We start from the raw sequence: 12,274 nt of genomic DNA, 5'->3' as shown, positions 1-12,274 counted from the left end.
TCTTCCACACTGTTCTTAGCACAGAATTCTATGCCACATTAAAAAGGAAAACCACAAAGTCCTTACCTTATTTACTTTCAGATTCACAGTTATGTGAGTAAGCATGAGCTGCCATGCGAACACACTGTAAATGGTCTGGGTTAATCTTTTGGTTCCTTTATTCACCACTGACAGTCATGCATCTTACACAATCAGCAACAATTTCAAGGTACACAATGGGTTTATGAAGTGTCATTCACAGTGTTTTATGTAACTGGCTTCAAGCGATACCACTCAATTTTTATGCCAGGTAAGCAAAGCTGTTTTAAAGCCATGACATCTGGAAATCATGCCCTTAAGGTTTTATCCCCACCAAGAAAGCAGCAGCAGCAGAACTCCAGCCCGGAAGGAGAGTTGTGTTCCTAAGGTCTTGGTTACACTGGAGGCCATTCACTGTATGTATAATATAGTTTTCCTGTTGTTTCATGGAAAGAATGCTATGACAAGAGTATTTAGTCTTGTCTTTGAATAAAATAGAATAATGAGATCCTAGAACAAATCAATTTAATAAATAGAACAATCTGTCATTTGTTCTCATTGCTAATAAGCATTCATTCTAAATAACAGTCATTCAAATTTTTTTTTGTGTGTGTGACATAGTCTTGCTCTGTCGCCAGGCTGTAGTGCAGTGGCATGATCTCGGCTCACTGCAACCTCTGACTCCTGGGTGCAAGTGATTCTCTTGCCTCAGCTTCCTGAGTAGTTGGGATTACAGGCATGTGCCACCATGCCCAGCTAATTTTTGTAGTTTTAGTAAATATGGGGTTTCACCATGTTGGTCAGTATGATCTTGATCTCCTGACCTTGTGACCTGCCTGCCTTGGCCTCCCAAAGTGCTGGGATTACAGGTGTGAGCCACGTGCCCAGCCAGCAGTCACTCTATTTTTAAGATTCAATGAGCCCGTACAATGATGCACACATATCTGTAATGAAAGCACCTGCTATTTTATTGCCCTTACCAAATGTTATTCCTAGATGCAATCACCTGCTAATTAAATCACTTCTTTTCACTTTGGGAATCAGAGACACTAAACTACAGCTCCCCAGAGAAAACACATTATTGTCTTAAGCTAGGAGCGCAAGCACTGTTCCTTCTATCCCTGGAAATTTTATAAGAAACATTTGATAATTAGTGAAGAAACTACTTCATCTCAATAAATATATTTAAATCAATGAACAAGAATAAGAAATTGCCAAAGCTAGATTCAGCAGTGGCGGTCGGCGGCCTCACCTATAAGCGTGTGAAAGACGGCGGCGATGGCCCCAGCCACCACCATACACAGGACGGCTTTGGTCCTGTCTCGCTTGCTGTTCACGAACACCAGGCCCACATTTTTGAAGTCACTCATGGGACCCGTGAAGAACTTCATGAGGGAGTATGCCAGCCCGTAGCTGGCCAGCATCTCAACCGCATCCTCCTTGACAGCAGCAATGCCCCGGTTCAAGGCCTGGCAAGGGGGAAAACCCACAAAGAGCGTCAGAAATGTCATCTCTTCTCTGGGGAATGATACCTCTAAAATAAAACTCAGCAGACCATGTTTCTATAGAAACACTACGCAGCTTATAGGGTACATGTCCTGTAATTAGATAAAGGTGATTGGTTTTCATTTTCCTCTACATCAGCTTCAGTTTGAGTTTCTTTTTGTGATGGAGATACCTGTCCACTGCGGTTAAAATAACAGCAAAACACCAACAAATATTTTTTGCTAATATTGAAAAATAATTCTAAGAAGTTTTGGTTAAAAGTTAATTAAAAAAAAAAACAACGTGTTAAATCTTGTTTGAAGGCTGAATTGACATAACGGCAACAGGCATTCTGGAAATGAATCTAACAGTTTATATCAAGGGGATGGGTTCTTTTTTCTTTAAAGAAGGTGTGTGTGTATGTGTGTGTTCAGGTGCGCATATGTAATCTTAAATACTGTGTATATGTTATGTATTCTTCATAGCACTGAGCTCTATGCTTTGAAAAAGGGTACTGAAGGAATTTATTATATCCTTCATTAATGCATGTTGTTTACCTGATTCCTACTATATATTTTAACCTGAAACACATTCCCGAGCTCTATGCAGACAAATATGAAAAGAACACCTTTAGAAATGTTTTTGGATAATGGTTGTGCAGGAAAATACGGTTGTAAAATACCCTGACCACTTTAACCATCCTCCAAGAGAGACCCTCTTAGGTACTGCAGGTCTTGTTAGGATGGTACTTCCAACTAACTTTCCCACCCCTTAGACAAATCAGTAACAGCAGACCAGTGGGGAAGGATGTCCAGGTAAATGAATTTTCTGACTAAAATACCTCTAGAACATTGCCTCTGTCATTAGGAAGAGGCAACTAAGCAGAAGAGTCAGCTTTCTGTACAGTTATATATTTTTAAAAATAGACTGTTTTGAAGGCAGTTTTAGGTTCACAGTAAAACTGTGCAGAACGTACAGAGCATTCCTATATGTCCTTCGCCTCCACAAACACGGAGCCTCCCCTGCTATCAACATCCCACACCAGAGTGGTACATGTCTTACAATCAGGAGTCTACACTGACACGACACTATTACTAAAGACCAGACAGTAGTCTCCCGTTAGCCACGGGGGAAACATTCCAAGACCCCCAGTGAATGCCTGAAACCATCGATAGTCCCAAACCCTCTATATACTATGTTTTTTCCTATATATACATACCTATGATAAAGTTTAATTTATAAATTAGGCACAGTAAGAGATTAACAACGATAATCAAACAGAACAAGTATAACAATATGGTAAGTCATATGAATGTGATCTTTCTCTCAAAATATCTTACTGTACTCCTTGTGACGAGGAAGAGATAAAGCAAGATGATGACAGATTTTATTACACTACTTGCAATGGCATGCAATTTAAAACTTACAGATTGTTTATTTCTGGAACTTTCCATTTAATATTTCTGAAGCTTGGTCAACCCCCGGTAACTGTAACCATGGAAAGTAAAAGTGTGGATAGGGTGTCTAATGCAATGCACTTTACATTAGGGCTCACTCTTGGTATATTGTACATTGCATGGATTCTGACAAATGTAGAATGACATATATCCACCATCCTATTTTTAAGAAAAAAGATATGTTAAAGTCTTGGCCTGCCATTTGTTACACATCCAACAGAGATACAGTCACATTCACAGAATTCATACTCTCTCTGCTGTGTAAACTAAAAGAAGAAGAAAGGAAAGGAATGCACTTTTCCTGTCTATTCCCTATTTCTATTCATCAAGACAGCTGTTGATAATTTTCCCTGCAAATATATGGTTATAGCCATCATCTGAGTGCTACCTTGCTACACTGGGTAAAGGTAATCTGAGCAATTCCAAAGGAGCCAATGGATGCTTGAAAGAGGAAAGACTGAATACAACAAAAGATTCAAGAACTAATCTTCAAACATATATGAGAATCATACTACATTATAACAAAACAAATTAAACTCCATCTATTGTGTTTCACTGAATCTGATACTATATAGACTGCAAGTGTATGGCAGACACAGCTGACAAAAGTTACTTCGGCATACCCTGAGAATGACCCTGCACCGCAGATGTACCTGATAACAATAACAACTTAAACATACCCTAAGAATGCCGATGCACCTGATCTACATAAACTGCATGCTTTTTACAAATAGCAGCAGCTCTCCTGTGCAGCCTGCCACCACTGGACTTCCTTGTAGGTAAGTCCCCTCAGTAAACAGGGTTTATGTCTCAGGGTTTATGCCACCACTGGACTTCCTTGTAGGTAAGTCCCCTCAGTAAACAGGGACCTGGCTCCAGGTCCCTTCTTTGGCCTCTTGAACATGGTACCATCCCTATCCAAGTCAATACGGGTCTGACACCACAGAAGGGTACATTATTATATGCCACTAAGAAAGAAAAAATGTTCCAGCTGGGTATGGTGGAGGCTGTAATCCCAATTTTGGAGGCTGAGGCAGGCAGATCGCTTGATGTCAGGAGTTCGAGACAAACCTGGCCAACAGGGTGAAACTCCGTCTCTACTAAAAATACAAAAACTAGCCAGGCATGGTGGGGGACACCTGCAATCCCAGCTACCTGTGGGGGCTGAGGCAGAAGAATCACTTGAACCCGGGAGGTGGAGGTTGGGATAGGTCAAGATCGTGCCACTGCACTCCTGTCTGGGCAATAGAGCGAGACTCTGTCTCAAAAAAAGAAGAAAAAGAAAAAGAAAAAGAAAAGATGTTCCCAGTTATAATTGAATGTCATTGATCATAAGATGTATCCCGATTTCAGAGTTGCTAAAATATAGAGGTGGAAGGAGTGTGCCTCAGAATCCATGAAGGGAGGCATTTCATGTTACACTTTAAGCTATTCCTTAGTTTCGAGGGCTGATCTAGGTTTTGGTCCCCAAATGTAATCCAGCGTCAGTATCCTCTGGCAGGAGCAAAGGTACAGCTACTCGACAAAACTCAAGGGCTTCACATTCTCTGCCTTTGTTTCATTCCTTTACTAGGAGACAGAGCTGACTGGAATAATGAAAACTTATGGAACTGACATTCTCTGCAAAGCACTGTTAGGAAAAAACGTATTTATAGGAAAATACCAATGTGAAAAACTATTTTTTAGAAAAATCTAGAATAAAACTGTAGGCTATCTGTAGGAATTCATTATCATTTTTCTGACTCAGTTGGTATTATATAAGCTAGCCTCTGATAACTGTTTCCAATTTTATCTCTAATTGTTTTCCCTTTTTCTACTAATAACTTGAAAACTTCCATAAGAACCTTCTTAGCCTCTGCAGAGCACACCTGCCATGATGCCTTTCTTAGAAACAATTTTTTTTTTCCGATGGAATACATTAACACACTAAAACAAAATAAAAACCAAAACGCTCCTTTATAACAAGTCCCTGTGTTCAACAAACATCTCTAGTCTAAGGGCTCCTCCTGTCTATGTGCAAAACTTACCACTTGACAATCTACCAAATTAATTCCCTTTGGCCTTCTGTAGGGGACACTGTTGGTGCCTCACCCGGATCCCCTATCCTTTACCTGGCAGTCCCTATCCCCAGAAGCTGGGAGTTGGCCACTAATGGCTCACAGCTGTCTTCTTGTAAGGGGCTCCCAGCCACTTTGCATTGGTGAAACTCATCTGATGCATCCACCATAGTTCCAGTCAGCATGAAGCCACTGGGTGACACAGGGGTGTTTAAGATCACCACCCTTGCCTCCATGTGGTACCACTGTGGTACAATTCATGGTCCAGAGTTCTCCCTGGGATCAGGGTGAAGCCAGTCTCCAGTGGAGACCACAACCTTGCTTCACTTTTCCTGTTTCCTCCCTTACACACAGGTTTTGCTTCTAGAGAACTCCATTTAGGACAGCTTTTTTTTTTTTTTTTTTTTTTTTTTTTTTTTGAGGCAGAGTCTCGCACTGTCACCCAGGTTGGAGTGCAGTAGCACGATCTCGGCTCACTGCAACTTCTGCCTCCTGAGTAGCTGGGATTACAGTTGCCTGCCACCATGCCCAGCTTATTTTTTGTATTTTTAGTAGAGACAGGGTTTCACCATGTTGGCAGGCTGTTCTCGAACTCCTGACTTCATGATTTGCCCATCTCAGCCTCCCAAGGTGCTGGGATTACAGACATGAGCCACCACGCCCATCAGGGACAGCTTCTAATCACCTATTTCTCAGACGTCAAGAATAGTGTATGGTTCTTTTTCTTTCCCATTCTTCCCAAAATTTAGGATTGTGAATCTCATAGGGCTGCTAAATAATGGAGAACTAGATGTTTTATGTGTCTTCTTGGCTAACCATTCTTTTTTTTTTTTGCTAAAAACATACCAGCCTAGGCTGAGGCATCCACTGAAATGCTTTCTATTTCTACTGACGGTTCCTGGACTTGAGTCCTCAAGCCAGTGCTGAGGCAGGTGGGAAGACAGAGGGCCGAGGTAATGATAGCTCTGTCAGCAAGACGGAGTGGGAAAGTTTCATTTAGCCCAACAATTATGATAATTTGAGGAAAGAGCACAGGGTTTAAAGCCTTGCAGGCTTGAGTTGGAATCTGCTTCTATCACTTAACCGCTGAGTGGCCTTGGTCAAAGTACTTATTCTCCCTGAAATAACCCAACTGATTTGAGAAGCAAGGTAGGTAGTGCACAGAGCACGAAGCTGTGGCTGGCCGACAGATGCTTGAAAGCAAGGATTTTTGCCGATTTTGTTTACTGCTGTTCACCTACCACCTTGTTGCCAAGGCAACACTGTAAACACTGCATTATTTGTTGAATGAATGAATGAATTGGCTATTTTCTAACGAGAACTTAAATGTCCATACTAATTGTATGAACTAATTTTTAAAGAAACACTTCTTAAAATCACATTATAATTGCAAGATATTCTTGCTTGTAAGAGATGCCATTGATTTCATGATTTTAATGACCACATTAAATATAAACATTATTTGAAAATGATCCCAGTTTCAAGAAACATTTAAAAGTATGAGAAAAGCTGCGATATTGAGGACATGAGCTACATTTGCATTACGAGCACTTTGTTATCCCATCTGGAGCAAGTGTTTCCCCCAGTGTGTTCACTGCTTCATTCCATGTTTTCTTTTGATACAAGAAACATTCAGTAATCATGCAGTCTGTCTGTCAATCATTTTATGGAGTTCGTTTCTATATTTTTGGATTTGCCATTCTTACCCCACCATAGATAGGATAATTTTGTTCTAATTTATGGCTTCATGTGCGCACTTAACTTTTTACTCTTCCTTAAATTTATGAAGTGAGTTATGGATTAAAACTAATTGCCTCCAAGCAGTTTATCACTTCAAAACCACTTATTGAATAAACCACCTATTGCCCATTTATTTGTGGTGATTTCTTTCCATTCATTAAGTTTTACTTTCTTTTCCCTTGAGTCTTGCTCTGTTGCCCAGGCTGGAGTGCAGTGGTGCAATCTTGGTTCACTGCAACCTCTACCTCCGAGGCTCAAGCAATTCTCCTGCCTCAGACTCCTGAGTAGATAGGATTACAGGTGCCCAGCTAATCATTAAATTCTTGTATGTCCCTCAGTCACCTACTATTTGCTTTATCTGTCTCTGTTTGCTCACCCTGTTTTCCTTCATCACATGTTCACTACCTAACATTGTATCATATCTTTACTTGCTATTTATTTTCTTGCCTGACTGCTCTACCTGAATGTAAGCTCCAGGAAGCAGAGGCCTTCGTTTCACTGGTACATCCCCAGATCTACAACATAAAAGGCCTCTCAAGATAGATGATCAATAAATATTTGGAAGAATGAAGTAAAATGTATACAAATAGAATAAAAATTTACTGTGATATGTACTGAACACAAAACACATAGGCACCGCTTATTCACAGAAGGTATGTCTCAAGACCCCCCAGTGGATGTCTGAAACCTTGGACAGTACCCAACTCTATATATACTGTTTTTTCCTATACATACACACCTGTGATAAAGTCCCTTTTTTTTTTTAGATGAGCTCTCCCTCTGTCACCCAGGCTGTAGTACTATAGCAATATCACAGCTCATTGCAGCCTCAACCTCCTGAGTTCAAATGATCCTCCTGCCTCAGCCTCCTGAGTAGCTGCGACTACAGGTGTGCACCACCACACCCGGCTTATTTTGTATATTTATTTAATTTTTTTTTGTAGAGATGGAGTCTTACTAGGTGGCCCAGGCTGGTCTTGAACTCCTGGGCTCAAGTGATCCTTCTGTCTCTGCCTCCCAAAGCATAATAAAGTCTAATTTATAAATTTGGCACAGTAAGAATGACAACAATAACTAATAATGAAACAGGACAAATATGACAATATACTGTAATAAAGTTATGTCAATATGGTCTCTCTCTCGAAATACTGCAGAATTTTCAGACTGTGGTTAACTGCAGGCAGCTGAACCTGTAGAATTGAACCCACAGATAAGGGGGGTGTACTACATGCCAATCGTGGGACATTTTTTGGAGGAGCTCATTTAGGTACACGAGGCAGTCCCTCTAAAGAGGTGACGTTTGAGCTGGGGCCCAAAGACCAAGAGAGAGATAGTTCCATAAAGACTGGAGGCAGGCAGAGGCCTGCAGGAGGGCTTAGTATATTTAAGGAATGGAAGGGAGGCCAGTAAGAGAAATAGAAGGTGGATTTGGAAGAGCAGGAAATGCTGAGATCATTCGAGGTGGTGGTGAAGAATATGTATTTTGCTGCAACAGCAGTGGGAAGCCATTAAAGGTTTGGGCAGAGGTGGGACAGCGGTTCCCTCTGGCCTTGGTGATAGAAGTGGACTGGAGAGGTCAAGGGCTCCATGGTAACCCAAGCCAGACAAGGTGGCCGGACTGGAAAGCTTGTGGGAGGAAAAGCGAATGGGTGTGGCATGGACTACACTTGGCTTAGGTCCCGACGCCTGGCTCATGCCTCCCACGTTCCTTCCCAGGGAGCAGAGTATGGGCAGGGGGCCGCCCCCGCGTCCTCCTGGGTGGGAGGAAGAGGGAGAACCTGATGATGACTGCTGAGCTTTCTGGCTTGAGTCATTGATCAAGTGTTGCAGCAATTTTCTGGGCTAAGAAAATGAGAGAGGAAAGGTTTGGGAGGAAAAAGCAAGAGCTCCATTGGGAGCCTCATATTGGATTTGAGATGCCCATTAGGATTCCAAATAGAGAAGCTGAGTGAGAGAGTCAGCTCGGTGAGTCTGGAGTCCAGAGGGTCCGTCTGGGCTGTGGATATACATTTGGAAGTCATCGGCCTACAGACAGAATTTAAAGCCAGGGGACTGAACGAGATCATCTAGAAAGAACAGAGCTAGGAAAAGAGAGTCCACGATTTGGCTCTGTGGCATGCTAGGAGTAAATATAAACACGCAAAGGACGTGGCGAGCCTTCTGTGTCATGCCAGCGTTGTGAGTATGCTGTAGTTCCATTACTTAGCTAGGAAGTGTTCTTGGGGTAATGTCAATCCCAAATACTGCTGCATCTCTAGCCAAGACCAGGAAGAACAGTTGCTGTGGCTGGTAAAGAGGAATAGCTATGTTCATGAAATTCAGCTAAAAAAGTGTCTTACGATGTCTCCAGCATAAATTAGGCCTTGAGGCAGATGGCCAAGACATTCATCAGGGCAGAGGTTCACTGTTTAAAGGCAAGTCTCTAAACATTCACGGGCTTTCCAAAGTAAAGACACTTTACTTTAGGTTAGGGCCAGATCTAACAGCACTCCAACAATTGTAAATACGAAGCCGCCCTTTAATCACAGCCTGGGTCTGGCCCCAGGTGCACGGCACAAGGCCTTTCCTCACTCAGATCAGTCTTCTCTGCACAATGGGTGCTTAGCAACATGGAATGGCTGACTTAAAAACATATCTGGGGTCGGGTCTGGTGGCTCACGCTTGTAATCCCAGCATTTTGGGATGCCAAGGCAGGTGGATCACCTAAGGAGTTTGAGACCAGCCTGGCCAATGTGGCAAAACCCTGTCTCTACTAAAAATACAAAAGAAAGTTAGCTGGGCATGGTGGTAGCAGTCGCCTGTAATCCTAGCTACTCTGGAGGCTGAGGCAGGAAAATTACTTGAACCTGGGGTGCAGAAGTTGCAGTGAGCCGAGACTGCGCCATTGCACCCTAGCCCGTGTGACAAGAGAAAAAATGTCTCAAAAAACAAAACAAAACAAAACAAAACAAAACAAACCCCCCAAACCCAAACCAAACAAAAAACACCAAACATATCTGGGTCCACAAAGCATTGAGTGGCTCATGCATGCCTTTGTATCTCCCGGTATCCACCAGGTTTACAGTGCTCTGATTGCCTGATTTTTTTTCCATCAAAAGTTAACAAAACCACAGGATATTAAAAAGTAAAAAATACAACTTCTCCAGAAATGGTTACCAAATCCCACAGATATGAACTGATCTCCTCGGTATGAGCTGTCTAGATCATTAAATCCTAAAAGAGATGCCAACATTGTAAACTTCAGATCTGGAGACCAGAAATATCTTTATACTGCAGTCTGAGATTCCTCAGGATAGGAGTCACCGATTCACCTCCAATCCTGCCAGTCATTTTATGCTAATGCTAGCAACAAGCATTCCTTGCAAGTGGGAAGGAGAGCTGTGTCCTGGGGCATGGGTCCAGGTGGCAACCCATCCTCCCTGAGAGGTCTGGTGTACAAGCTGCTCAGCTCAGCTCTTGTCTGGGAAACCTGTGAGACACTGATGTGTGTAGACAGATTATCTTTTTGGGTTCAGTACGTAAGTTGGGTCCATGAACCACCACCCTGGCTGCGGTAATAGAGTGGTGCCCTAGTCTAATTCCTCTGGGCCTTTGGAGGAGAATGTTCCTTTCCATGCTTCCTGCAGGTTCCATCATGGTTATAAGGCCCTGGGCAAAAGCTCTGCAGTCCTGCTCCAGTGAATAGCACCTTCCTGCCTCTGCCACGTGTGTCACCTCCACCTGAGATGACACTACGTGGCCTTTGACCGCTGCTGTCCACCCAGCAGCTGAAATTCCTGTCAACCCCAGAGCTGGGCAACAGGAGGGTGAGGGCGCCTGCAGCTCCTGGCCCAGGGACATCCTCATCCTTGCAGTCCTGGAGGTAGGTGTGCATTCTTGCTGTCAACACCATTCCAGCCAGTGTGTCTCTGCCCTCCCGTAAACTCCCTGCTGTTTTGAGATTCACACCCCTAGCCATATTCCTCTCTCATTGTGGAGTTCCAAATGGAGAAGGTGATCCCTTCAAGTCACTTTGATTTTCACTGGGGACCCTGCCACTTGGCTCAGTCTCCTTTGCATCTCAGCTCTGCAGGGAAGGCATTTCGACATCCATCTGGTCAACGTACCCAATGTCCTCTGAGTTATTTGACCCCCTCCATGCCAGTGACCTTGTCTACTCTGCTTCAAGCGCCCACTCTTGTGGCCACACCTTTGCTTTCATCATCCAGAGTTGCTCCACTTCTCAAATTTCAGTTAAAATCTCCGGCTGCAATTTCTGCCCTCTCTCTGTTTCTCCCACTCCCTCGATTCTAAACTGCATTAAACTTGTCGCTCACTCGACTCCCCACTTTCCCTCTCATCGCTCCTCCTGTCTTCCCTTCCTTACTCCTATAGCCTACACTTCAGGGTCATCGCTTAACCCTGCCCTTGTCAAAACCCGCAGCTCAATGCCTGCAAATCTCTAGCCTTAGATTCATCTGACTGACCTATTCCACCCTTCACTGTATCTGTAGACTCCTACTTGGGCTTTGAGAGTTGCTGGAAGTGAAAACACAACCACAGAGTCTGCTGCCACTACACAGTTGCGGTCTCCATCCTCCCCCATGCTGCCAGCTGCCCGGTTATCCCTCTGGTCTTTCCCATTCCTGGCTCTCAGTATTCCTAGGCTGGAAAGACTGGGAGATGCATTCCTTCTTACTCAGCAGATAACCTCACCACTTTTCATCTGGAATGTGGAATCCAGCAGGTAGAAACTAAACTTCTTCTTGCTTCTCTCTCTGAAACTACAAAACTCAACAAAACACATCTGACCTAAGTTCTTCCTCACCTTCTCCCTCCTATCACAAAGGAAAGGTGGACCTGACCAGGGTGAGTCTGGGGCCATCCATTTGGGGCTCTACCTTTATGTTCCTCTGACCGTTTCAGGAGCCTTGCTCAAATCCACCATCTTCCTCTTTTTTGTCTGATCTTTGCTACTTGACTGGCCTTCCCATCAATGTTTATACAGGCAAAAGTCTCTTCCACCCTAAAAAGAAACCCTCTTGACTCCCAACATCCTCCAGCCTCTGGTTCCTGTCCTCTTTCTGGTCTTCCCTCCTCTGTGCTCTGCAGTCCCTTGTGCAGATCTGAGACTCTGTCACTGAGCTCTTCGGGGTGTGCTGCGGTGTCCTGCTTACCTGATCACCCATATCACCAGTCGGTTACCTCCTTGAGGCAGGGACTGGGCTTATTTCCTCGTTTTTCTACATTTACTTAGCACATTGCTTGAAACCCAACACATGTACAAATGAATGTGTATTAACTATGATACAAAATTTATGTCTGGTCATTCATAAAAAGTCTTCTAAATGTAAGTTTAGATTTCTGGATTAAAAACCCATACTTTTGGGTACAGTCTGTGAACTCAAAATATAAAAAGTGCTGACAATGTCACTGTACCTGCTCATGTAGTTCTAATCATTTCTCAATAGATGGGAAGGCTCCGTGACCATTTCCACCAAGCCACACTGAGCATCTAATTGGCTGCCTAACTGCGGA

At 43.3% G+C, this 12,274-nt stretch overlaps 1 protein-coding gene across 1 annotated transcript in view; it reads right to left on the bottom strand.

Moving 5' to 3' along the window:
* Positions 1 to 12,274, bottom strand: part of ANKH (ANKH inorganic pyrophosphate transport regulator) — a 167,487-nt gene that overhangs the window by 68,224 nt on the left and 86,989 nt on the right. Inside the window, exon 2 of the mRNA XM_003932487.4 lies at positions 1,271 to 1,487. Within this exon, the coding sequence (XP_003932536.1) occupies positions 1,271 to 1,487 (217 nt within the window). The remainder of the gene's footprint in view (positions 1 to 1,270; positions 1,488 to 12,274) is intronic.

The sequence above is a fragment of the Saimiri boliviensis genome, chromosome 1 (assembly GCF_048565385.1).
Source record: "Saimiri boliviensis isolate mSaiBol1 chromosome 1, mSaiBol1.pri, whole genome shotgun sequence".
Classification (NCBI taxonomy): Eukaryota; Metazoa; Chordata; class Mammalia; order Primates; family Cebidae; genus Saimiri; species Saimiri boliviensis.
Note: the sequence above shows the minus strand (reverse complement) of the source record. Positions and strands in the feature narration are given on the sequence as shown.